The 26,569-nt window shown below is 53.9% G+C and overlaps 1 protein-coding gene across 8 annotated transcripts in view; it reads left to right on the top strand.

The window, feature by feature from the left end:
- CACNA1E (calcium voltage-gated channel subunit alpha1 E) overlaps positions 1–25,050 on the top strand; it is a 60,431-nt gene extending 35,381 nt beyond the window's left edge. Inside the window, exons 21-46 of one of the 8 annotated variants that reach the window (XM_010715921.3) lie at positions 6–165; positions 462–591; positions 717–776; positions 1,039–1,145; positions 3,015–3,111; positions 4,112–4,272; positions 4,659–4,796; positions 5,357–5,558; positions 5,703–5,867; positions 6,354–6,464; positions 6,849–6,932; positions 7,024–7,149; positions 7,295–7,360; positions 8,604–8,695; positions 8,784–8,949; positions 9,235–9,362; positions 11,772–11,868; positions 17,410–17,515; positions 18,590–18,697; positions 19,263–19,363; positions 19,704–19,810; positions 20,010–20,118; positions 20,995–21,123; positions 22,854–23,034; positions 23,138–23,331; positions 24,335–25,050. In XM_010715921.3, the coding sequence (XP_010714223.1) occupies positions 6–165; positions 462–591; positions 717–776; positions 1,039–1,145; positions 3,015–3,111; positions 4,112–4,272; positions 4,659–4,796; positions 5,357–5,558; positions 5,703–5,867; positions 6,354–6,464; positions 6,849–6,932; positions 7,024–7,149; positions 7,295–7,360; positions 8,604–8,695; positions 8,784–8,949; positions 9,235–9,362; positions 11,772–11,868; positions 17,410–17,515; positions 18,590–18,697; positions 19,263–19,363; positions 19,704–19,810; positions 20,010–20,118; positions 20,995–21,123; positions 22,854–23,034; positions 23,138–23,331; positions 24,335–24,871 (3,662 nt within the window). In that variant the 3' untranslated portion in view covers positions 24,872–25,050. Of the gene's footprint in view, positions 1–5; positions 166–461; positions 592–716; positions 777–1,038; positions 1,146–3,014; positions 3,112–4,111; positions 4,273–4,658; positions 4,797–5,356; positions 5,559–5,702; positions 5,868–6,353; positions 6,465–6,848; positions 6,933–7,023; positions 7,150–7,294; positions 7,361–8,603; positions 8,696–8,783; positions 8,950–9,234; positions 9,363–11,771; positions 11,869–15,777; positions 15,875–17,409; positions 17,516–18,589; positions 18,698–19,262; positions 19,364–19,703; positions 19,811–20,009; positions 20,119–20,994; positions 21,124–22,853; positions 23,035–23,137; positions 23,332–24,334 lie in introns of those variants that run through there. The other 7 variants (XM_019618604.2, XM_019618601.2, XM_019618606.2 and 4 more) reach the window with 7 other exon arrangements.
- The last annotated feature ends 1,519 nt before the right edge of the window (positions 25,051–26,569 follow it).

Raw genomic sequence — 26,569 nt, forward strand, 5'->3', positions numbered from 1 at the left:
TGTAGTTAGCAACAAGACCGATGGAGAAGCCAGCCCCTTGAAGGAGGCTGAGAGCAAAGAGGATGAGGAGGAGATGGAGAAGAAGAAGCGGAAGAAGGAGAAGAGCGAGACAGGCAAAGCGATGGTGCCACACAGCTCCATGTTCATCTTTAGCACCACAAACCCGTGAGACTTTTTTATTTTTGGCTTTTGTACAGTTCACCTCCACCATGTCCACCGCCCACATCCCTCAGTGCCACATCCCCATGGTTCTGTAATACCTCCAGGGACAGTGACCCCACCACCTCCCTGGGCAGCCTGTGCCAATGCACACCACTCTTTCTGAGAAGAACTTTATTCCTAACACCCAACCTGCTCTCCCTCGGTGATGGACCAGGCTCGAGAGCCTGGAACAGTTCATGGCCTTTGCACACGTGGGGCACATGGGGTGGCTGTAACAGACGGGGACTGTCTCGCCGTAGGGTGCGCAGAGCCTGCCACTACATTGTGAACCTGCGCTACTTCGAGATGTGCATCCTGCTGGTCATCGCCGCCAGCAGCATCGCCCTCGCGGCTGAGGATCCCGTCCTCACCAACTCCGACCGTAACAAAGTGATTGCAAACCCCCTTTCTGTATACCTCCAAAATGGGGCTTGTCTCGTGGCTGCTCTGGAGGAGCCTCGGTGAGCCCCTTTTCTGGGAAGCTGCTGCAGAACACCCATGCCCTCTCTCTGCAGGTGCTGAGGTATTTTGACTATGTTTTCACTGGTGTATTCACCTTCGAGATGGTTATCAAGGTAAGACAGCTGGCTGTGCTGGTGGTGGTGAGGGGAGCAAGCATCTTGCGTGGGAAATAGCTCAAGTTTTCCATCCTGGTCCTGAATTTGTTTCATGGAAACTTGAAAGCCTAGAATGAGAGAACTCACTACTGCTTACATCAGCATCCAGACCCCTCGAAATGCAATGCTTCTGGATCTCAACCCTACCCCAGCTGGGTAGCTGGGCAGCTTCAGCTCTGTGGCCGAGCTGCTGCCCTCCTGCCTGTTTTTATCCCCCCAGATGATCGATCAGGGCTTGATCCTGCAGGATGGCTCCTACTTCCGAGATCTCTGGAACATCCTAGATTTCATCGTGGTGGTGGGAGCTCTGGTGGCCTTCGCCTTGGCGTGAGTGGCTGTCGGCCTTGTGGGCTCTGCTTGGCTGGGAGGGGGGAAGATGTGACCGTGTGTTATAGATGCAAGACCACGATTTAGGGGGGAGTTCTCTGTGATTTTGTGCTCTGAGAATAGCTTCTTACCACTGCGTGTGAAGCCCAGCTGTATCCCTGATGGCCGAAAGCTGTGCAGCTTCAGGGACTTGTTAGATAGATGAGAACAAAGAGTGCCAGAGCTGGAGTTGTACGCCTGCAATGCACTCCAGGGTGCACAAAACCAGCAAAGGCAGCACTCTGTGTGGTGGAGCTGCTCTCTGAATGCATCTGAGCTGGAAGTTGTGCTCTCCAGCTGGTGGCTTTCCCTCTGCTCTGAGGGTAGACATCACCCCATAGCCTGCGGGGACAGGGATGTGGTCAGCAGGGGTTGTGCCCACATCTTCTGCATTGTCAGCATTGCGGCTTTTCCCTGTCCCCAGCCTCTTGGGGGACAGAGAGATCCCCTTTGACATGGGACCACTGAATTCTCTTTTGCACCCCCATGGAGGTTTGGGTTTCCCCCCAGGCATGGCAGGAGCTCTCTGAGCTGGTCTGTGGTGCCCTCTCATCCTGCAGCCATCAGTGCCATCCCACAGTAAAAAACAATGCCCACGTGTCTGCCTGTAAAGCCACATCTCTGGGTGATGTTGCTGTTTGTCTGCTGCCCACTCAGTGCACCCACTTTCCAAGTGAGAGGCCGCCTATGCCTGCCTCTAGTCTGCAGCTCTCAGCTTGGAAAGCTAATACATCACCCCAAATGCAGCCTAAATAAAAAGCCTGACATACCACTGTAAATCTCTAAAGAGCTGTAATTAGATTAGCTGGAATAACCAGCACCATAACTAAAGACCCTGCTCGTTTTTGCCTCCCATGGCAACTTCGGAGGAGGCATTAGCATGCAGCTCTGAGAGCTGTGGTAAGACCTGGCTTGTGGGTTTGCAGTGGGAGGGAAGGTTGAGCGGTGCTCAGAGCATGGCCCTCTCTGTCTCAGTGGATGTGCAAGGGCAGAAGCACCCTGCGGAGCTGCCTCCTCCTCCTCCTCTTTGCTTTTCCTTGCACCACTGGACAGAAGCCATGCCTATGGGTGGACGTGATGGATGTCCTCCTGCCTCGGGTCCCCACCCTGGCTGTGTTGCTGGAGGCTGTCGCCATCCCACGCGGCTCCCAAAATGCTTTCCTTACTTTCTTTCTCTCTCCTCTCTTTTCCGTTCTATTCATGCTGTTCGGTGGCTTGGGCTGGATTGCCAACAGGAATGCTTTGGGGTAACTATGCTGTCTGAGTGTCCACGGGGGGGAATGGGAGGAGGGCAGGTGTCTGTCTGTCTGTCTGACATCTGTGCTGACCCTTAGCTGTGTTCCCAACCACAGTTCCTGGGATCTGAGCTCACTGCTCTGCATGTTAAAGGTAGAAGTGTGGATCCTAGGGCTGTTAGTATAGTCACTTTCTGGAGTATTAATTAGTGGCTTTGTTTACATCTTTAATGATTAAGCCCATTAATGTTCTCCCTGTAGCATTAACCCTTGCAAAAGAGTGTAGTTCAGGGTATCTGTTGTTGTAAGATGTATCTTTGATGGTTTTTAAGCTGTGCCACCTTCACCAGGATTGTTCTGCTCTACCTTAGGCTCCAGCCCACAGGCTTTGGTTAGAAGAGGAAAAAAAAAACACACTGTGGGTGGGACTGATCACCACATTCAGTAAATTAGAGTCACAGAGCTGGCCCTCACTGCAGAGCATGGCCCCAGTTCCCCTCCCCACACTGGGGGTATAACATCCAGCCCTGGAGCTGGAAGGTTATTGTCTCTCTGTTTCATCTTTGGGTGCCTGTGCCTCCCTCCCACGTGGCAGGACCAACAAGGGTCGGGATATCAAGACAATCAAGTCTCTCCGTGTGCTGCGGGTCTTGAGGCCCCTGAAAACCATCAAGCGGCTGCCGAAGCTCAAGGTAACTTCACTACGTGGGCTTGACGCCTGCCTCCTCCAGCATTAGCATCAGTTTGCTCCCAAGCGATAAACAAGTCGTTTTCCAAGCATTTGCTGCATTTTAGGAGCCCTGCTTTCAAACACGGCTCCTTTCAGGGTGCTGCACGTTGGGGTGTGCGGAGTTATTCAAAGCAAGACCAGCTGTGGATAGATCTGAGCTGATTCCTCTGCTAGGGATACTGGGGCTGGTGTGGAACCGGGCTGCAAAGCCCAGTTCTCCTGATAAATTACCTGGCCCTGGCTTTGGGAGAGCTCAGATCTCTTTCCAGAGTTCCTTATCTTTCCCACCAGAGCAAACAACTCCATTTTTGTGTGTTGTACTGTCCTCGTGTTACAGCAGAAGGGGATTTCCCAGCTGAATAGAGGGATTATTTGTGTAGTGGAGGTAGAATCGTGCATTTCCCTGTTTGAGCCTATGGGTTATGGAGCCGGAAAGGACTAAGAGACCAAGGAAGCCCCGAGCCAGCCTCACAAGGAGGTATTTGACTTATGGATATAGTCCAGGATGGCACCCCAGATACACAGGTTTTCATCTCATCCTTTCCTCATGACCAGTGTTGGACACTGGCTTACTTTAGTTCATTTCTGGATGCGCTGTGCCACAAAGCACAGCCTCTGAGGCTTCAGAAACTGCTGCTATTGCAGGCAGGGGTATTCAGTCTGCCTCATTGTCTGGGATGATACTGAAAAAGGAGTATTGACTAATTGGTCTTGAGCGCTAATGGCATCTTTGGGACGGTCCCTGTCTGCTGCTCTGGTTGCAGAAAGTGTTGGAGGATATAAATATCCATCACTGCGGGTACGCTGGGTGTCATCTACCAGACGTCCCTTTGCTTGGGACAGAGATAAGCTCTTTCCTCTTTTCCCTACCAGAGTGGGAAGCATCTTTCCACACAGTAGTGTTGAGTAGGGTCTGGTTCTGCCCTGTTTTTCCCCATGGTGAGCTATGCCCTCTCCTGCAGGCTGTCTTCGACTGCGTTGTGACATCCCTCAAGAACGTTTTCAACATCCTCATTGTCTACAAGCTCTTCATGTTCATCTTTGCTGTCATTGCTGTCCAGCTCTTCAAGGGGAAGTTTTTCTACTGCACTGACAGCTCTAAAGACACAGAGAAGGACTGCATGTATGTGCCCTGTGGGTCCGGTGCTGCTGACAGTTCTGGGAAAGGCAGGGTGCTGGGCAATGTTGCCTTTGAGTTCCCAGTACAGCCCTTGGTCATGACTTGCTCTTGGATGTAGTTTCTGGGGATGGACAGCATGGGCTGAGTCCTATCCCATTACTTCGTATTAGCCCGTGCAATGATGTAGAGCCCAGTATTTTCTTCCTGCTCTTTCTTTTCTGCTCTCTCCATGTCTCTGCTCCCCCTATCTGTCATCGAGCCTCTCCCCATTTCTTCAGCCCCACAGGAGCAGAGATGTCCCTCCCCCAGTACACACACTGCCCCAGGTATAGAACAACCCTCCTGTAGCCTGGTACTAGCAAAGCTACTGCTCTCTTCCAACCTTGCAGAGGGAACTACGTGGACCATGAGAAGAACAAGATGGAGGTGAAGTGCCGGGAGTGGAAACGACATGAGTTTCACTATGACAATATAATCTGGGCGTTGCTCACCTTGTTCACAGTCTCCACTGGCGAGGGTTGGCCCCAGTGAGTATTTGCTCCATCCTCTTCCCTTGGATGGGTTGGGCATGAGCCCGTTGCGTTAGCTGGGTTAATAACTGGCTATATCCCAGCTGGATGGAGAGAGAAACTGCTGCACAGTGGGAAAGAGAGGAAGGCTGAGAAATTAGGTCAGGACAAAAGAGCTTTATTCCCCAGATGAGACTGGGGACGTAGCTGTGGTTAACTTCTTCGTCCGAAATTGAATGATGGATTATCCCTGCTCCCTCTTGGAGGTACATTCATTTTAGGTCAGTTTTAGAAATGACCACAGGGCTAGTGCTCTCTCCATACTCATGAGAGACTGGGAAATCTTTTTCTCTGTGTGAAGCACTGGAAAATCCATCAGGGACGTGGGCAGAGCACTGTGAAGCAAGCTGAAGCCACTTGGAAGGGTTGTCCCTGTAAAGCTGGTTAAAGCAGTTTTATCTTATTGAGTGTGGATGGCTGGAGATGGACATGCAAGGGAGATCCCGTGAGAAGTGCTGGGTGGTGGCAGTCCTGATGGACATACTTCCCGTTGCTTTCCTCCACCTGTCTGCCCACAGGGTGCTGCAGCATTCGGTGGATGTGACGGAGGAGGACCGTGGGCCCAGCCGCAGTAACCGCATGGAGATGTCCATTTTTTACGTTGTCTATTTTGTGGTCTTCCCTTTCTTCTTTGTCAACATTTTTGTGGCTCTCATCATCATCACGTTCCAAGAGCAAGGAGACAAAATGATGGAGGAGTGCAGTCTGGAGAAGAATGAGGTACAGTCTAGGGAGGAAGAAGGATGTTTCTATGGGATTGCTAAATTACCAGATGGAGTTCAGGAGCCTGGAGCTCCCCAGATGTTAAGAAGTATGGCCACTGTCCCTATGTTACCATCAGCCAGGTAACTTTTTTTCTTACAGAGGGCCTGTATTGACTTTGCCATCAGTGCCAAGCCCCTCACACGCTACATGCCCCAGAACCGGCACACCTTCCAGTACCGGGTCTGGCACTTTGTGGTCTCCCCATCCTTTGAGTATACCATCATGGCCATGATTGCTTTGAACACTGTGGTGCTGATGATGAAGGTGAGCAGGTCAGAGTGGGCTTGGTTAGGGTGACGAGGAGTAGAAGCATCAGTTGGGATGGGACCAACTTGGGTTATTTCTGTGAGATGCTTCCTCCTCAGAAGCAGGGCCTGCTGTCCTGGGAGAGGGATGGAGAGGGGAAGAAAGGGAATAAGGAGGTGTTAGATTAGATATTAGGCAGAAATTTTTTACTCAGAGGGTGGTGAGGTGCTGGAGCAGTTTGCCCACAGAGGTTGTGGGTGCCCTGTCTCTGGAGGCATTCAAGGACAGGTTGGATGGGGTCCTGGGTAGACAGATCTGGTGTCTGGTAACCCTGCCTATGGCGGGGGGGGTTGGAACTAGATGATCTTTAAGATCCCCTCCAAACTAAGCCATTCTGTGATTCTATGAGGTGATCTTGAGGCATCGGGGGCAAGGATCATGGCCATCACAGGTCCTCCCAGGGACAGACATCAGCCAAGGGCAATGTCTCTCTGTCTCCATTAGTACTACTCTGCTCCATACACCTATGAGCTGGCCCTGAAGTACCTGAACATCGCTTTCACCATGGTGTTCTCTTTGGAGTGCGTCCTTAAGATCATTGCTTTTGGCTTTCTGGTAAGTATCTGATCCCATTCTCAGCAAAGGTGTTAATTTGGACTTTGACAGCACGTTTCAGCTCTCTGATTCACAGAGGGAAGGTGTTAATAATGTGAGATCAATGCTATCTATTCTGGGTCTCATCCCGAGAGCCGCTTGCAAGCTGGTGGTTGGAATTGCTCCTTTGGATCTTGTCTGGAAGGTCGAGAGAGACCTTCTGAGCTTCCCGAGCCAGCTACCACCACTGCTGTTGGACATGGAGTGTGTGTCCATACGGATCAGTCCAACTTGCAGTCAAAGCTCAGCACCTTGGACTATGGTCAGGCTGGGCTTTCTGGTGCCAGGCCAGCCTGGAGGGGTCTATGTGTGTCCCAGCCTCAAACCCTCTCCTTCCTCCCACAGAATTATTTCCGGGACACCTGGAATATCTTTGACTTCATCACCGTCATTGGCAGCATCACAGAGATCATCCTGACGGACACCAAGGTGACTGGGCAGACTGGGTGCCACGTGCCCCTGGTGTAGGGGTCGGGGTGCTGCTGCCTCCCCCCTGACCCTCACCTCTCTTTCCTCTCAGCTGGTGAACACCAGCAGCTTCAACATGAGTTTCCTGAAACTCTTCCGGGCGGCTCGGCTCATCAAGCTGCTGCGCCAGGGTTACACCATCCGCATCCTGCTGTGGACATTTGTGCAATCCTTCAAGGTGAGGACTACACACACTGGGCTCCTCTTGGGCCTCGGTGTTGGCATGCTGCTCCTTGGCTCATAGGAGAGGCGGATGGGCCTGGAGAGGTGTATGCCCCCAAAGCTGAAGCTGTGTAAGGAGATGATTCGTGCTTCTCTTGCAGGCTCTCCCCTATGTCTGCCTCCTAATCGCGATGCTTTTCTTCATCTATGCCATCATTGGGATGCAGGTGAGCACAGACAGCTCAGCATGCTTCCTTGGGCACAGACAAGCTGGAGAGACGCATCTCAGTGTTACAACCCTGCACAGCAGCCAGCCTGTCACTGCTTCACCGCTCTGGGTGCCCTGGTTCCCAAGGGCAGCAGAGCTTGTTCAGGAGCCACATCACTGCGTGCCCTGAGCTCCCTGCTTCCTCCCTGCTTGTACCCTTGGGGATGTGGAGACTCAGCTGGGCAGCCTGTGCCGCAGCTGCTTCCCAATCACTCCCTCTTCATTCCACAGGTTTTCAAAATCATACCCAATCCCTGTCTCCCTGGTAGGAAGGATGTGGTGAGCATCGCTTCCCATCCCAACAGATGCATCGCCACATGGTCCCCTGCAGCCCATTCTTGCACACAGTGGTGGCCACACTGGTCGGGATCTCGAGCTCAGGGACCTGCAGCCCTTAGCAGAGCAGGGGTCTGCACAGCACAGGGAGACGTGGGCTTCCCAGGCTCCAGCACAGGCACATGAGCACTGCTCTCACTTCAGCACGTGCTCGCGGCACTGGCTCGGCAGCACGGTGACTAACACCAGTGCTGAGGATCTCGCAAAGCATCTCTATTAGCACTCAGGATCTTCAGCTGCCCGATGAGCAAGCCTCTGTGATAACAAAAGCAATCTCCTGCTGCTCGCTGTTAGGGAGGGGGGTGAAGCAGAATTTCAGAGCAGGTAGTGCATCGCTCGCTGCTATGTGGTCTCATCCTTCCCCAAGAGTTGCTGGGCTGGTTTTGGCCTCTCCATCCCACACATCTCAGCACCGGCTCCAGGTGTTCTCCATGCTAAACAACTGCCATCTGACTCAGCCCCCTCCCTGCCGTGTGGTAGTATTGGATTTATTATTATTATTTTTTTTTAAACATCATTGTGAACAAATCCCCAAGCAGTAAAGTCTGTGGGCGTTATTTGAGCAAAATAGCTGGAGGCAGAAAATATTCCACAATTACGCATTCCAAAAAACCCGTACAGGGGAAGAAATACTCTTGCAGTTAGAATATTTTTAGGCTCAGGAAAAGTGGAATAAATATTTAACAGTAATAACAGAACATTTTTCCAATTTAAGGCACTTTGCAAACGTTCACCGCGTCCTATCGTGGCCTTGGCACTGGGTTGTTAGTAGGATGGATTTGGGGATTTGTCACTTCTCGTGGCCCTGGAGACTTTCTGGTCTGGGGCAGGACTGGTGTTGCCTGAACCCTTTTTCCCCCCTGTAGGTTTTTGGCAACATCAAACTAGATGAGGAAAGCCACATTAACCGGCACAACAACTTCCGCAGCTTCCTGGGCTCCCTCATGCTTCTCTTCAGGTAAGCAGCTACAGGTTGGGGGTTCAGGGCTCTACATCCTTCCCCACTGCATCCTTCCCTGCTGCTGAGCGTGGCTTTGTTGGTGCAGGAGTGCCACTGGTGAGGCATGGCAGGAGATCATGCTCTCCTGCCTGGAGGGCAAGGGCTGCGAGCCAGACACGACGGCGACATCCGGGCAGAATGAGAACGAGCGCTGTGGCACCGACCTGGCCTACGTCTATTTTGTCTCCTTCATCTTCTTCTGCTCGTTCCTGGTGAGTTCCTCTACTTGGACACAGGGTCATCCTGGATGCCTTCATCCCACCTTCCCTGGGGTGCAGCCCCGCAGCCACCCAGCACCTTCCCTAAGGCTTTGGGGTTCGCACTGTGCCCTGCATCCCATTACAACCAAGATAGCTTCAATCCTGGAGCACTTGCTTCTCCAAAACAGCACCTGCTGTTTGTCTCAATTCCTTCTTTAATTCCATCTTCCCACGACTTCCTTTTCTGCTCCCTTTCCCCCACTTCCCTTTCTCTCTGCCTTTCTCCTTTTCACTTAGATGCTCAACCTGTTTGTGGCAGTCATCATGGACAATTTTGAGTACCTGACACGAGATTCCTCCATCCTGGGACCTCACCATCTAGATGAATTTGTCCGGATCTGGGCAGAGTATGACAGAGCAGCGTGGTATGTAGCCAGCTCCTACTCTCCCAAGCAGCCTCTCCAGTCTGGTTTTAAGTAGGTGTCTCTGCTTTCTGCTGTTGGAAACCACCTGGCTGGGATGCCTGGGATGGTCACTGCAGGACTGCTCTCATTCATGGACATTACACGGGCAGCAGCTGGTTCCTGCAGTGCCTGGTGGCACAGGCACCTTAGGGGATATCCTGAAGATGCTCACGGTTGGCCATGGTGTTTACCCATGGTTCCTGCTGTCCCTCTCCTCCTCTACCATGCTGCAGGCAGGCCCATCTCTGCAACCTTCCTGGTCTCCGAACAAGCCAGGCTTCAGAGCCTGGTCCCTGGCACCCATAGCTCCCATCAAGGTGCAGTGGAGGGTGGCTTGTCCCCAGTCTAGGGAGATGCTGAGTGTCTGCTGGGGTCCTTCTAGATCACCAGGGAGCTGTTGTAGGCTGGGGACAGGCGCTCTTATGCACCCACCCTACAGGAGATGGATGCACTTTGTTTCCTGAGCTTACAGCTTTGCTGATGAGAACCCCAGTGAGCAAGGCTTCCGTTTGTAGGCAGCACCCTGCTCTCGGCAATGGGATGAGCCACACTGGTTAGTCAGGCTTTGGCTTTGGAGCAGCTCTGTGCTGCTCCTCCCATGATGGTGTGGAGCATCTCAAGAGCTGTGTGCAGCCCTCAGCAGAGCAGAGAACACTATGAAGGTGTCTTGTGTGGTCCCTTCCTCCCTCAGCCTAGGGACACCCTTTTTGGAGCCACGTCCCAACACTGTGCCTGGGTGCTCTTAACTCAGGACCCTTGGCCGATGCACGTGCTCCTTAGGGAAGCATCACCTCTTCTGCTAATCTGCCTCTTAAGAAACCAGGAGGTTTTATAAGCCTAATATCACCTCCTGGCACAGTTTCCTGCACCATTGGTCTCCAGCCCAGTTCAGTTCAGAGCTGGCCAGGTTCTTCCCACATGGCCTCTCACCAGTGCCCAGTGCTGTTGCATGGGCAGGTGAATTGGCTTGTGAGCAGGTAGCTGTGCCTTTGGGAAGGTGAGCATGGGTGAGTAGATATCCAGAGGAGATATGAGATGAAACACCCTCTGGTTGTTGTGGGGTTCCTCGCCTGTGGGTATGGGAAAGGATTTCTTCACGCCAGCCACTCTCACCCCATGTCGGTGTTTGGGTTCCAAGGGCAGTTGCTGCAAAAGGCCCTCTCTGATTTCTGAGCAAAGCTTTGTCATGAGCTTTGTCATGATACGTAGCTGGCGGGTAGGGGCTGTGAGCAGATGGTGGTATTGGGGCCACTGGGGCAGCGCTGGCCCTTGTTGTGGGGTGAAGAACAGGTGAGTACATCCCAGTGGGTGCCACTGGGCACAGCTCTGCACCCTGACACTGGGAACGTTTCAGGAAGGGTCTCAGGGGAGACTGTACAAGTCTTACACTAGGGAGGCTCAGGGACTGGTTTTGCCCACATGGTTGGCTTAGCTCTGGCCAGTGATGGAGAGGGGACAAGAGAAGGAGAAACCTGAGGCAAAGGCACAAGGTAGGGTGGTAATGCTGCTCTTTGCCTCCCTGTATGGTTTCCCTCCAAGCTTGTCCAAGGATGCCCAGGAGGCTGCAGCATGCTGCACCTCAGCAAATCCACCCCACAGTCCTGCTTCCCAAAGGGCTCTGAGCTGGAGCGGGGTGAAGAGCTCAGCATCCCTGCGCTTGGTCCTGCCAGCTCCCCACCTCGACTGCTTCCTTATTTCAGCAGTGATGGAGGGATATGGGCTGTATCCCGCCACTGCTACTGCTGGGTCTGGGTTTGGGAGAGAAGGGGGTGTGTGTGGGGGAGGTTTTGCTTCTAATAATGTGTACCCTTGGCAGAGCGTGTTCTGGTGATCAGAGCACAGGAACAGACCACCAGAGACCTAGGTGCCAGTGCCAGAGCCACCGGCCAGCAGCTGGTCACATTATCTCTCCCTGTCTCATGTTCCCCAGATGCTGGAGATGCAATTGACTCAGCTGCCAACCTCTCTGGAAGGACCAGAGGGTTCTGATGTGGGAGATGCAGCTCCACCTGAAGGGAGAAGGGCTTGCGGTTGCTAGAACCCAACCAATATCTACCTTCTAAAACCCCAGCCCTCTCCCACTAACTATAGATAGCCAGGGGCACGATGAGGAAGGGTGATGGGGTGGTGCCCACTGCCTACACCATGTTTCTCCAGGGTCAGCGTGGGTCAGGGTGAGGAGGTGTGAGCTGACACGTGACGGAGAGGGCAGCAACTGGAGCTCACAACTCCCCCTCTCTGGGTCTGACAGAGCCAGAAGGAGAAGAGCCATGCACCCCTGGGGGTCTTACCCCACAGCCGGTCCTAGCCCCCTGGTGAAGCTCTCCACCCTTTCAGTGTCCTATTAACCCACCTGTGCTTCCTTTGCAGCGGCAGGATCTCGTATAAGGATATGTACAAATTAGTACGGGTGATCTCGCCTCCTCTGGGCCTAGGAGAGAACTGCCCCTACAGGGTGGCGTGCAAGGTTTGCCTCCCAGTCCTCCGCCACAACCTGGCCACGGGACGCACCATCCACCCCTCCTTTCCCCCGCTCCGCCCCCACCGCGCCTCCCGAGGGAACCCTCACGTTGCTTTCCTTTGAGTTTAAAGAGGTCCATGGCCTCCCAGAGCCAGCAGCTGTTCCCTCCGGGGGGGCCCAGAGCCTCCCGGGGTGGGTTTTGTCAAATTGTGCCAATCCCCCCCTGCCCCATCAGCTCAGAGCCTCAGCTCGGTGGACATGTGCCACTGTCCCCCACTGGGCTCCTCCAGGTAGCATCTGTGGAAGCAGGGCTTTTTCTCTTCCCTGTTGGGGGCTCAGGTGTGGTTTACTGCTGGGGATGGAGAGATGGGTGAAGGCAGAAGGGTGTCAGGGGCTCAGTTGCTTTGGAGAGGGAGGACTGGGAGACCAGAGTGACCCCGCTCCCTGTAGGACACCTGGGGACATGGTGCTGAGCCTGACGCACCATGCTCTAAGCGTGATGTTCAGAGGACGCAGTTCAGATCTCAGTGATCAGGGGAGCTCTTCTCTTGCTCATCTTGCCCTTTGTTTGCTGGAGTTGCCAGAAGGAGGTGGCATCAGGGATCTTCTGGGGCCAGGCTGGCTCTGTGGTGGCCACCCCAGCCTGCGGTGCCACAGCATGCCACCCATGCTCATTCCTGGTTTCTGGAGCTCAGCCATCCCTCTGCTCGAGGCAGCTTCTCAGCTGTAAGCCCAAAGGAGCGATCTGACATCCTTGTGCACCTGTGCACTTTCTTTTAGATTGACTTTTAGAATGGCAACTGAGCATAACCCCACACCGCTGCCTTCTCCACAGTGCCACAACACCCATGTCTGTGTCTGTGGCAGAAGAGGACGAATCAGAGCGCTCTGTCTTCCCTCTTCATCCCTTACAGCATCTGAGGTGTGCTCCCCAGTCTTTATCCTGCAAGGAAAGAGATTCCTCTGCATCTTCTCTGCTGTGTTTTCTCCAGCATCCCTGAAGTGGGTTTGTCATCCTCTGCAGATGCCCATAAGGATGATGCACACATCTGGAAGGCTAAGACCAGGAGCAAAGTGGAGGAAGCCAGACAAGCCTCGGGCACTCAGTCAGCTCGTTGATGAAGAGGTGGTTGAGGGTTTTCTTGCAAGAATCTCAGACAGCTCATCCCTTCAAGGAGACAGTCCACAGCCTTTGCACACTTCTCTGTTGCATTCCTGGCAAAATGCTTTGTTCCTGCAAACAAAAGGCACCTGCAGGATGAAATTCTGGCCTTTCTCAGTTGGCTGCAGGGCTTTGCTGGGAAATTCTGCTCTCCGAAGCCAGAGCACCAGGTGCTTGCAGGTGTACCTGTGATGATCCCTCGTAGGAGGGAGATTTGCAGCTGTCTGGGCTTTCTACTGGCTCTGTGGGATGCACAGAGCAGTGGGGGTGGTAGGTAGATATCCTTCTGGCCTTCTCTTCATTGTGCATCATGGTCTCCTCCCTGTGTACAGGGCATTTCAAGGACATGAGAGATTTCCTGGGATTCCTCCCAGCCTGGAACAGTTCCAAGAAGACAACTGGTGAAGAAAGGAAGTCCACGTGGTCATCGTGTTTTGCTACCATGGTCCAGATCCCCAAATGTCAACCATCTTGCAGCTTGGGGAGTCTGCCTGACACATCACAGTGCACAGGTTCACCTTCCTGGAGGCATCAAGAGCCATCATTTTCAAAGTGATGTATGAGAGCAAGCCTGCAGCCTTTCATCACCAGGCAATTTGACAACAAATACTTGCAGAAACATGGCAAAGAAGTTTATGGAGTGGGAGACAGGATGCTATGGACACGGTGGTCCAGCAACTTCAAGATGCTGCGTAGGGGTGCAGCATGGGATGGTAGGGAAACTTATCTGCTGGGCCATCTGCAGGTGGGCTCACAAGATGCAGAAAGCCTTCCCATGGAAATCCAGCAAGCTCTGTCCTTGTGCTGGGGCGAGCAGGTCTTGTAATTGCACCTCACTGGGAATGCACCCTTACAGTCAGCTTTGCTCCCTGGGGCTCTCTCTCTGCCTTTCTTCATCCCCTTCTACTTCTGGCAAGCCATCCTGTCCAGATGGATAGCATTTTACATGCCTTCCTGTGTTTGGCTTCATGGGGATGTGCTTCTGGGCACAGCTGTGCTGAGCAAAATGATATGAGATCTCTGCTCTGAGCAGATGCAATGTATGCAGACTGTTTGTAAGAGCAGCACAGTTGTGCAATATCTGCTGGCTGTTGATGCAAACTCTTGCTTTCATGGGAATCCATTCCTCTCAGTGCAAAAGGTGAAGTCTGACATATGCTGGGAGTGCTAAAATCCACTCTGCAGGAAGGACGGGTTCATGGTCACTATCTTGCTTCCTTGTTGCACAAAGCTTTTGAGCACATGAATTCTGAAGTCGACATCTCACCCTAGACACCTCAAGTCAGTGTACAGCCAGCTCTGCCATGGCGCTGCTTATGGACTGCTGGATCTGGGTATTTTCACTTGCCCATCTCATCCCTCATTATTATCATCCTCTCTCCAGGCCTTTTAGATACGTCCGTTCCGCTAAAGGACAGGTTGTCCCACCGGCAGCCCACTGCAGATGGTCATATCAGAAACATCAGAACTAACCTAGCAGGGACCTCTTTGGCCAGGAGCTGCTTCCATAGCGGCTGATGCCCTTGAGAAGAGGAGATACCTCCGCACTTTTCCTCTCACCATTGGGGTTGGGAAACAGCCAGCATCCCAGCGGCATCCTTCTCTCCCCAGCCACCTGCCTGAGCTGGGTTCCTCTCCATCCTCCTCCTGTCCTTGACGTGATGGCCCTCATGCTACTATTGCCCTTCTCCATCAGCCACCCCCCCAGTGGAGCAGGTCAGCGGCTTGGCATGAGGAGAAGAAGAGGTGGCCAAGCCCAGCATCCCTGGGAAATGCACGTAGACATCCTCCTGGGTGTGCAGAGCCTGGCACAGGGAGTTTCTGGTGACAGTGACCCTAGACTGGCCCTGGTAAAGAGGAGAAGCGAGAGGTGGGGCCCGTCCTAGCTGCCCCCGATGGGAAACCCAAACGAACCCCAATGTTGGAAGGCCCAAACAGCTGCCTCTGCTGAGACTCTTTAAACTCCAACCTGGTGGAACTTGCAGCCGCATGCGGGAGAGAGCCAGGGCGGGAGCATGGCATGCACAACTTTTTCCTCCTGATTTTATTTTTTCAGCCGATTCAGCATGCCTTTTGCACTGGTGCATGGTGGGAAAGCGGTCCATCCGCAGAGCCAGACGGAAGCAACTGGGCATCTTCCTTTGACAAGTGACCCTGGCCCACTGCCTTCTATGCAAGACGCTGCCTCCCAATTGCATAGACCTTATGAGATGGGGATACACAGCCTTCCGGCTATGGGTTAGGTGGCCACACAAAGCAACCCCCAGGCCCCCGGGAGGGAAGAACACGACGCAGGCCACTGAGCGCATTGAGTCGCCGTGGTGCAAACCACCCGACCTCCAATAACCCATGGCTCGAGTGCCGTGTATCTGATTTATACCACTCGCACACAGCCCTGGAACCTTGTAGGACAAGGCGGGGGCTCCTGGAGGGCCGTAGGGACGGGGGTGAGGCAGGAGGAGGACTCCCGGGCTGCTGGCGAGGTGGGCGCTTGAGGCCAGCAGCAGAGCGGGGTGAGTCGCTTTTCTGCCAGCATTCCTGGGTCTGTGTGAGCAGTGCTATAAATCCACATCAGGACAGTCTCTCGTGTATGATTTGCCTTGATTAACGGGTTTCCTGTTCTTTTCCTGTTTGTCCGTTTGTTTTTTCTCTCCTGTTTCCTGTACTATTTTGTTCGTACGTTTTTTCTGCTCTCTGGGAATGCCTCCTCTCTCTCTGCATCTCCCTCCCTCCCCTTCCCCCTCCATGAGCAGTGGCCGAATCCATTACACTGAGATGTATGAAATGCTGACTCTTATGTCACCACCGCTAGGCCTCGGCAAGAGATGTCCTTCCAAAGTGGCCTATAAGGTAGATCAACCCTTCCTTCTCTGGGGGCTTAGGGCCAAGCAGGAGCTGGTGGGCGGTGGGGCTGGGGGACCTGGGGTTTGCTGGAGGCTTCCAACCCATGGTGTGCCCAAAAGGGTGTTGGCCACGCTGGCAGGTCTCTGCTGCCCTTGTCACTTGCAAATTTGGAGAGCTCTGGGGTGGAAGACCCCCGAGTAAGGGCAAGGAGAGGGGCAGCGGTAGGGCAAGTGTGGAGGTGGGAGGGCTGAAGACAAGGTGAGGAGTGGGTCCACAGCACTTTCAGGAGGGTGCCATGTCTCTAAGACCTCTAGCCCAGGAGTTTGACCCTTGGGCTTGCAGCCACCCTTGTCCTAGCCAACTAAACCTCACAGAGATGGGAAGCAGGTGGGCAGCAAGGATGCATCTTGCAGGAGCATCTCTGCAGCACATTGGCTCGAGACATCCGAGGGACATCTCGTGCTATGGGGATACCCAGGTGCCTCCAATAGACAGCTGTGAGCTTTACGGGATGCTCAGGGAGCCCTGAGAGATGTGGGTTGGGAACAGCTAGGATGAAACCTGGAGCAATGTGCTGCCCAGACTGGAGAGAGCTGGGCCTTCCCTTGGTAGCTAGTTGCTGTCCTTTCAGCAGCACTGGCAGAGGTGCTAACAATAAGGGGGGGTCTGTGTGCTTGCAAGCACACTGCAGCGCTTGTTATGTGCTTTCACATGCATATGCCCATCATAGGGGTTGAAGGCAGGGAGAAGACATGAGAAGCTGGGGAGGAAGGGACTGGCAGGGAAGGGATGAGCCCAGGAGTTCACAAAGCAAAATATACTCTCTGGAAAGTGGATCTGGTCACTTTGGTTTGCACCCCGCCTGCCCAGGGTGGGGAAGGAGCATGGCGTGTCTGACCTGCCTTGGTTGCCCTCCTCTCTTTCCTTCTGCACTTTTTTCTCCCCCTCCTTCCCTTCCCCACCCTTGGATAATTCGGACCCTGTGCATGTGCTGGCAAACTTCATCTCTGAAAGACGCAAAAAGGGGCGCCAGGATGTAGCATGCTAGAGGAATCGAGCCGATCCGAAGTCCCTGAAGGTTAGGGACCCTCCTCTCCCCTGCCCCAGGTGGGAAGGGTTGAGAGCTGGAAAGTCAAACCACCCAGGAACGGAGACTTGAGCCCCCCTCTCCCCCTCCCCAGCACCTGCCGTTCCCCTGATGGGTCAGGCATCCACAAAGTGCTGGGAGGTGGCCCATTGTCAGGCGCTTTTTTGGGGAGGGGGCCCAGGGGCCGTTCCTGGGGTGCAGGAGGAGCCCTGGAAGGCAGTGAGCCGGTGTCCTGGGGTGGAAGGAGCCGGGGGGTGGCGGGGGTGATCCTTGCCCTTCTTTTTTGGCTGTGCTGTTTTGACACTCTTTGTTGCTTTTTATTTTATTTTATTTTATTTTAATTTATTTTATTTTTTTTCCTTTTATTTAACATTTAATTTCTTTTCCTCCAGCCTGGTCGATGTGTTTTTCGATATTGTTTTCCGTCCGCTGTTTTCTTCTCTCTCTTGCGCAGAGACTGGTGCTGATGAACATGCCCGTGGCTGAGGACATGACAGTCCATTTCACCTCCACCCTGATGGCGCTGATACGCACCGCCCTGGACATCAAAATTGCCAAAGGTAATGGCACTGGGGTTGGGGATGGGCAGAGCAGGAAGGTTTTGGAGCAGTCCTGTTGGCATCATGGCCAAACTGGGGCTGAGTCTGGCGTGTGGATGGAAGTGATTGATCCAAGCAAGCAAATTTCTGCTGCTCGTAAGGAGCAGGATTGCATTTATGTAGGGAAGAGGTGGTCAGTTTTCCACTAGAAGCTGCTCCTAGAGCAAAACCTGCTTTACACCCACTGTGCAAAAGAGGAGAGGGAGAATCCCCCTTCCTCCTCAAGTAGAAAGACAAACCAAGGAGGGAGACACATCACGTGTGCCTGGCTCCAAAGACTGAGGAGCAGAAATCTATCTCACAGCGAGCACAACATGTTCAGAGCTGAAAAAAATGGTTTTTTTTTGTTGTTGTTGTTGCTGGAAACACTCTGATTCATCAGATCAAAAGCTTTCTGCGGAAGCATGCCACTTTCAAATTGTCCCCTGGGAAGAGTTCAGAAAGCCCAACCCAGGCAAGATCAGCAGGAGCCCGGCGCTGCCTGCATCATAAAAATCAGGTTTGAGCCCTTTCTGGATAAAGCAGAGATTTGAAGCTGGCCAAATTCCCTTGCCCAGAGGCACCCAAGCCTCAGTTGGCGTGTGTTAATGGCTTACTTTGAGCCTGGTTCTTCCACAGCTCAGCAGATCCCTTTGCTGCTGGCCAAAAAGCTCGGCTCTGCTTTAAGGACTTCAGCCAAGCAGAGCTGCTCTTCCACCAGCACATGATCTGCTCCCCAGCAAAAAGAAAGTGGGGCAGCAGCAGGTGTGTGTGGGCTGGAGTAGGATTGGAGCGGCAGAGACGGACCCAAGGCGAGCTCGAAGATGGCAGCTTTGAGTGGGAGGGCAGGGGATGGGAGATGGTGGCACATATGGAGGGAATGGTGGGTAAGTTTCCCTGCAAGAGCAGGAGAGCAGGCTGCATGATGGAACGTGGCTCTCCCAGCCCCGAGAGCTGGGCGCTGCTCATCTCTGTGAGTGAACCTCACTGAAGTGGTGCCTTTAGATGGGTGCCAGGTCTTGATGTACATGGGCTGCTTTTTCTTTGCTGTTCAAGGTGGTGCAGATTGGCAGCAGTTAGACTCTGAGCTTCAAAAGGAGATCCTGACCATTTGGCCTCACCTGTCCCAGAAGATGCTCGACCTGTTGGTACCTATGCCAAAAAGTGAGTCTCTGTATGGACCACGACCACTGCCAAATTCTCACTGCACCTGCAGCAGCGTCTTCCTGCTGGGAGATGGGGACCAGTCAGACACACCCCGGATGGGGAAGAGCTGGGAAGAGGGTTTGTGCTGCTACAAGGCCTGCTCATGGGAGCCCTTTGGGGAAACACGCAGTTCACAGAGGAGGTCTCCTGTAAGTCATTCTGGAGCATACAGGAGCAGCAAGCTGAGCACTGTGAATCACAGAATCACAGAACGGTTGAGGTTGGAAAGGACCTCTGGAGGTCACCTGGTCCAAACTCATTGCTCTCAGGCACAATTAGTCTGTTGATGTGATGAGGATGTGCATTTTGGTGGTTTATTATGGTTCCTGCCACCTCCATCCATTTCATCTCCTCCCATGTACCTAAACGTTCAACTCTTTCACTGCCTCAGTGGTGAGAAGTTTGTGGGTGATCAGGGCATCCCACAGCTGGGCTCTTCCTGAGATCAGTGCTGGTGCCTTCAGATCTGCTATTTCTACTGACACAAAAGCATCCCTTCTTCCTTCTCTTCTCATGCCCTCAGCCTCTGACCTGACTGTTGGCAAAATATATGCAGCCATGATGATTATGGATTACTACAAGCAGAGCAAGGCGAAGAAACAGAGGCAGCAGCTGGAGGAGCAGGTGAGGCTCAGGGAGGGCATGTGGTGCTCAGGATGGGTTTTTTTGGAGCACCCTCACAAAGACAGCGTGCTTCATATCACACCCTGACCTGACACCTGTCCAGCCCCCAGCTGGCTGGGGAGCCAAAGTGAGGATGTCCAAGGGGCTCTTGGTTCGTGTGGTGCTGGCTTTCAACAGGTGCTGCCCATCCCTTGGTGCATGTTGGGTTTTGTTGGCTACAGACGTGCATCCTCAGCCTCTGACAGTGAATATGTGCACACCCTCGCCTTCCCCGTGCTTTCTAGTTAAAGAGCTGGACTGTGTTTCATGCAGGCTCAGCTTCTTCATTTGTTCCCCTCAGAAAAACGCGCCCATGTTCCAGCGCATGGAGCCATCCTCTTTGCCACAGGAAATCATCTCCAACGCAAAGGCTCTGCCTTACCTCCAGCAGGACACTCTCACAGGACTGTGAGTATTGCCTCGACAAGGGGTGAGGTTTTCCAGCAGCTTCTCTATTTCTGGAAGGGGGAGTGGGCACTGCCTCAGCTCTCCAAGGAGCATGGTGGCTGTATTAGGGATGTCTGTATCGGGGCTGAGCGTGGGGACCCTCCCCAAGTGACAGCAACACCTGAGTCGTGCCCACCCTGAAGCCAGACCATTATTGCAGGAGCAGCCGGAGTGGGTTCCCCTCGCTGAGCCCACTCTCACCACAGGAGATCTTCCAGCTGGCGTGCATGGATCCAGCCCAGGGGCAGTTCCAGGAGCACCAGTCTCTGGTAAAGCCACACGCTGCCTGCCGGGCATTGCCTGCGCTCCCAGAAGGATGCTGGTGGGCGCGGGGAGGTGTGGGACCATCGTTGTGTTTGAATCTGGCCCCTCAGCTCTTGCAGACAGGACTGCGAGCACGGTCTGATGCCCTGCAGTAAAACATCCTTCTTTTTGCAGGCTGCTCTTTTTTTTTCCCCTGAGCGCTCATTTCAGTGGGTTACCCCGTGCTGAGCAATGGTATCTGATGTTTTTGGATTCATGTTCATTTTGTTGTCAGTGCTGGTGTCCCCGACCCAAACCATCACCACAGGGTGCGCCCCTCCGGCCTCGCACACATGCCAGCAGCAGTGTCCGTGTGTGTGTGTGCATCTATACACGTATTTCTCTCTCTGTGTCTGTGTGTGTGCAGCCACGCACTGCCACAGTGCTTGTTGGGTACCACCGTGCGTCTCCAGCCCGGTCTGTGTCCCCGTGCTCTGTCACACTCCGTGAGCTGTGTACCACACACATGTGCAGTCCCTGCCCCTTCTGCCAACCCTCCCTCAATCTGACACGGGTCCTGTGCCCCGTTCCCCTAAATCAGGGATTGGGAAAGGAAATCAAGCCTAGGTGGCTGGGCTGATCCAGGCAATGTTTGCACTGCCAGCACTGAAGGAATGAGGTGCGAGGTGGACTTGGACAAGGGGTGAGCCTGAAGTCCCACACCTGAGCTCACCTGGTTTGCAAAATGGTGGTCAGTTTGAGTGGCTACAAGGCTGCTATCTCTCCCAGACTTCCCTGCTGGCCCTCTTAAAACCCACCTCAGGCTACCTGTCCCCCCGAGGAGTAGTGCCCAACCGTGCCCTGACCCCATCCCAAGAGCGTGGCTGTGTGTTTGTTTCCAGGAGCCAGAGGTTAGGGAGTTTCAAAGAGTGCAACCCTCTAACCGTGGCAGCTACCTTCCCGTGGACACTCAGGACCACGCTGTCTCTGGGAGGGCCTCCTCTATGCCTCGTCTCACTGTGGATCCCCAGGTAAAACCAAGCAAAGCCCCCACGGGTGCTGGGTCCAAGCAAAGCCTACCAGGTAACGCTGGTGGTAAAACCTTCTGAGCTCCACGGCTCCCCAGAGCACCAGTGGGGTGTTCCACAAGGAGGAGAGCTTCTGTCCCATATGTGGTGGGGACCAGCAGTGCAGAGCAGCCAAAGGAATTGCTCACTTGCTCTTGCAGCAGGATCATGCTGGGACCCCGCAGGGAACCGATATGATGGGACAACCTCCTTTCCTCCAGCCCGGAGACTGGCTGAGATGTAAGGAGTCCCTGCTCGGATGCAAAGTGATGTCCCAGAGAATGAAACACCTTCTCCTTATGTCCCCTTGTCCCATCACACGTGCTTGTCTGCATGTGTCTGCGGACAGTCTGTCCGGGTGAGCCCAGGTCACATTTCACCTCGTTTGTCTGGCTGGTTTCTCTGTTGTTCTGTCTTGTATTCAACCTCAACTGAGACACAGAAGGTTTTCTGGGGTTTGATTTCACAATCCATCCCTGTGAAGTCTCCAGGTCTGGTTCCTCAAAGGGGTGTTGGTGCAGCCTGGCACCAGTGCAGGGTGCTTTGGGGAGCGCCAAGGGAAGGGAAACTTTGCCTCATGGAATTCAACTGTCTGGGAGATGGTTGGGAATAAGGGAGGAGAGGAGACGGGGAGAAGGACCTGAGGCTGAAGAGGCAAAAAGCTGCTAAAGTAAAGTGGAGGGAAATTCACAAGATGGTTAGAGGTCTGGAGCACCTCTCCTAAGCTGAGGAAGCTGGGCTTGTTCAGCCTGGAAACGGTAAGACTCCAGGGAAATCTCACTGTGGTCTTCCAGTACTTGAAGGGAGCTTATAAGCAGGAAGGGATTGAGTTCCTATATGGTTTGATAGTGATAGAACAAGGGGGAATTGCTTTAAACTAAAAGAGGGGAGATTTAGGTGAGATGTTAGGAGGAAATTCTTCACTCAGAGTGGTGAGGAACTGGCATTGCTGCCCAGAGCTGTGGGTGCCCCATCCCTGGAGGTACCCCAGGACATGGATAGGCCCTGGGCAGCCTGAGCTGGGGGCAGCCAGCCCATGGCAGGGGGGAGCTGGCAGGGCTTTAGGGCCCCTTTCAACCCAACCATTCAGAGATTCTATCAAGGGGATGATGTTTTCCAAAAACCATGTGAGATTATAAGCTGGAAGGAATAGAGGAGTGAGGAAGAGGATTGATAAAAGGCAGTGTGAGCAGGGAGAGAGGGACTGAGTGCAGGAAAAGGGGACATGAGGATAAAAGAGGACAGGCGAGGGGTCCGAAAATGCTGTGAAAATAACCACTGAGTGAGGAGCACTGGAGAGATGGGGCACTCTCTGCTCTCTCATCATGATTTCTCCTGCAGTGCCCCCATTTGCTCTGCTGGTCCCATTCCCTAGATGGGAGGGATGCTGTGGCAGCTTGGGACCATGGTTTAGTATCTACACTATCACCGTGCCATGGGCAGGATGCAGCTGCTCCTCCTCTGGCTCCCAGAGCTTTGAGCCATGCTCGGGCACTTTGCTAGCAACGCTCTTCAGCCAGACCCGCTTTCTTTCTGCCCCTGATTCGTGGCGAGGTCATTTAGGGGGGTGTGCTGCCCCAGGTTGACCACCCCTAAACCTCATGGTGCTAAGGAGCTCATGGCGGGAGCAGCGGTGGGGCTGTGGCTGGAGCATCCCATGTTCACCCCATCACCGTCTGGCCGGGTCGTTGCAGGTGGTGACGGACACCAGCTCGATGCGGCGGTCGTTTTCCACCATCCGGGACAAACGCACCAACACCTCCTGGCTGGATGAGTTCTCCATGGAGCGCAGCAGTGACAACACCTACAAGTCCCGCCGGCGCAGCTACCACTCCTCGCTCCAGCTCTCTGCCCGGCGCCTCAACGCTGACTCAGGTGAATGAGAACCCCTTCCCGTCTCTAAAAATCAACCCGGTGTTGTCCTTCCTTGTCGCCATCACGGGGACGTGGAGCAAGGGACCAATGGGCTTTGCTGCAGGCCACAGGTCCGAGGGGCACCGCTCAGGCGGCAGGGAGAGGGGCCGATCCAAAGAGCGCAAGCACTTGCTGTCCCCTGACATCTCCCGCTGCAACTCAGAGGAGAGGAGTCCCCAGGCACACGATGAGTCTCCAGAGCGGCGGCGCGAGTCCCGGTCCCCCAGCGAGGGCAGGTCGCAAACGCCCAACAGGCAGGTGGGTGGAAAAATCTTTCTTAAGTGCAAAGGGATGCTTGGTAATGGCCTCAAGTTGTGCCACGGGGAGGTTCAAGTCGAATATTAAGAAAAGGTTCTTCTCAGAAAGAGCAGCAGGGCACTGGCTGCCCAGGGAGTGGTGGAGTCACTGTCCCTGGAGGTGTTACAGAACCGTGGAGATGTGGCACTGAGGGACGTGGTCAGTGGTGGTGGTGGGCTGGGGTTGGACTTGGTGATCTTAGAGTCTTTTCCGACCATGATGGTTCTATGATTCCATTCTGGGGGCTTTGTAATGGCTCTTCTCCCAGTGATGCGTACAGTCAACAAATGTACAGTTAGCAGAGTGGTGTGGTTAAGATGGTATTTTACAGGTTGTGTAATTAGAAAGATTATCGTGGTGCAAAGCGATAATCAAAGAGAAATGAAATGCTCACCTAGGCTTGCAGTAGAAAATTCCAAAAGGAGCAATCTCCAGAAAGAGATCCTTCTCAAGCGGCAGTCAGCCCTTAAATGGGGTCTAGGAGAGATGGAGCCAGGCTTCACTCCTTCCAGTCACGCAGCCTTCACTTTGCTCCCGCAGCTGATTCAGTGCTTGCCTCAGGCGATCAATCAGAGGTTCAGGCCATGACTCAGAGTTCCCATATAGGTGGCATCTCTTCTTGTCCCCAGTGAGAATGAGAATAGTATTGTTGGCTTGATGGTGCCTGGTGCGCCTCACAGTGTCTTTGGAGAGAGGGGAGGTCACCACGTAGGTTCTGGTGCCTCTGGAGCTGGTTTCACCACCACAGCACCTGCTCCCTGCCAAAGCTGAGGAGTCCTAGCTGCACAAGCTGGAGATGCCAGTGCTCAAAGATATGCTACCAGCGAAGAGAGCGGCAGCTAAAGAGCATTTAGCTCTTCCCACTGCGAGCTTGCAATGCCCTGCTCTGGTTGGTCTCATTACACAAAAAACTTCTGGCGTGTTGCCACCACAAGCACAGCTCGGACCCTGTGTCTCTTTGCAGGGAACGGGCTCCCTGAGTGAAAGCTCCATCCCCTCCATCTCGGACACCAGCACCCCCCGGCGAGGCCGCCGCCAGCTCCCACCGGTGCCCCCAAAACCGCGTCCCCTCCTCTCCTACGCCTCCATGCTGCGGCACGCCGCCGGAGACGCCTCACCACCTCCTGACGAGACCGAAGGGGGGTCCCCGCTCCTCTCCAAGGAGCCCAACGCCGCTGGCCTGACCGAGTCTTCCAGCTCCCCAGCGGGGAAGCCGAGCCGGCCATCCACCCCGCAGCGTTACATCTCGGAGCCCTACCTGGCCCTGCACGACGACTCGCACGCCTCGGACTGCGGCGAGGAGGAGACGCTCACTTTCGAGGCGGCCGTGGCCACCAGCCTGGGTCGTTCCAACACCATCGGCTCAGCCCCACCGCTGCGGCACAGCTGGCAGATGCCCAACGGGCACTACCGGAGGCGGAGGCGAGGGGCCGGGCAGGGTGTGATGTGCGGGGCCAGCATCGACGTGCTCAGCGACACCGAGGAAGATGACAAGTGCTAGAGGCTGCGTCCCCGCCGCCGCCGCCCCGCCGCCCTGCTCTCTCCAATGCATGCTCTTCGCCACGCCTGGGAATGAAACGAAACCAAAACCAAACGCAAAGGGGGAAGTTAAAAAAACAAAAACAAAAACAAAATCAAAAACAAAACAAAACAAACAAAAAAAACCACGAACACAAAAAACACAACAACAACAACAAAAAGAAGAAGAAGAAGAAAACCCAACTGACCAGAATGGGGAAACAAAAAAAAGAAAAAAAGTACTTTAGTAGCAAAAAAAAAAAGAAAAAATTAAAACCTGTCGACTTTCATTTATTACGATCACTTTTTTTTCTGCACAGAGAAGCATTGGGCCAGAGGTGGAGAGTCCTGGCTGGGGGCAATGAGAGCACCCAGCTGCAGTGAGAGGCGCTCGGGGATGCCCGAGCAGGACCTGGCAGTGCTCATGATGCTGCTTTTGTGCTCCCTGTGGCCAGAGCATCCCAGCACGGGGGTTCTGTGCTTGGGTTCGTGCTGCCTTGGCTTTGAGTTTTCCTCCCTAAGGGTCTCATGTTGGCCCAGGGAAGGGGTGAGGTATGGAGTCTGGGGGCATAAGGCAGATAGCAGCAGCTCTGCCTTCCCAGGGGGCCAAGCCAAAGCAACTGGTTTGTACTGGGGTGCGTGGAAGCAGCAAGGGGGGGCTCAGTGCTGCCAATTTACCCCGTCTCGCACTGATATAGCTGTATTTCTATAAGGAGAACTCTAGGTGTGCCTGTGCGTGTATATACGGTATGTGTGTGTATATATATTTATATGCTGTATATATAAAGATATACACATACATGGATTTGTTTTAGTCATCTGACCAAGCCCCGGCGGGGTTCGCTGGATGCAACAGAGAAGCAGGGACGTCCCCCTGTCCCCATGGCATTCACAGCAGTGGGAATCTCATTTTCTGCCTTAGAGGTGGTCTGGCAACCCGGTAACCCACTGTTCCCCACTGACAGATGCTATGGGCACACGCAGCCCCTCTCCTGCATGTGCAGATCAGCCCCTGCCCGACTGCTCACAGAGCTCCCCCAGAGCAAGTCCTGCCAGCTCCGAAGGGTCAGGCTCTGTCGTGAACCAAAACCCTTTTTCTAATGGCTAATGCTTGCCCCTAGAAATAGGTTCCACCGATGAAACCAAACCTCCAACCAGTCCTGCTGGCCCCATGCAAGCCTCTTGCCTTCTGAGCAGACAGCTCCAGCTGCTGTATGTCCTCTCAATTTAGGCACCGGCACTGTCTCCACCCAGATGCAATAGGGTGTCCCACGGAGCAGCCCCAGGGCTGGGGAGGTGGCAGCTCTTTGTGTCTTCGTTGGGTGAAAGGATGGATTTGGGGATTTGGGCATTCGCATTTCTCGGACCCAGAATGGGGCTGACGCATAGTGATGCTTTGCAGTGTTTCCTAGCAAACCATGTAAAACAAGGCAGGCTTTTGCAACACAGAGCTTTTGGGGCCAGGGGGTGAGGATGCGTGCTGCTGTGACTGCTGGTGGCAGAGCCAAGAAGAAGAGGACGAGGACATGGCATCACACCAATGGGTGCTGAAACATCGATGGGCTGAACTCAAGCTTTGCTGCCTAGGACCTCTGTTTTACTGACATGTGGGATATGTTTGTATGAGCAAAGCAGCCTGGTTTTCTTTTTTAGGGGGCAGCACAAAAATGCCCCTATCTAG

Source organism: Meleagris gallopavo, chromosome 10 (genome assembly GCF_000146605.3).
Source record: "Meleagris gallopavo isolate NT-WF06-2002-E0010 breed Aviagen turkey brand Nicholas breeding stock chromosome 10, Turkey_5.1, whole genome shotgun sequence".
NCBI classification, from domain to species: Eukaryota; Metazoa; Chordata; class Aves; order Galliformes; family Phasianidae; genus Meleagris; species Meleagris gallopavo.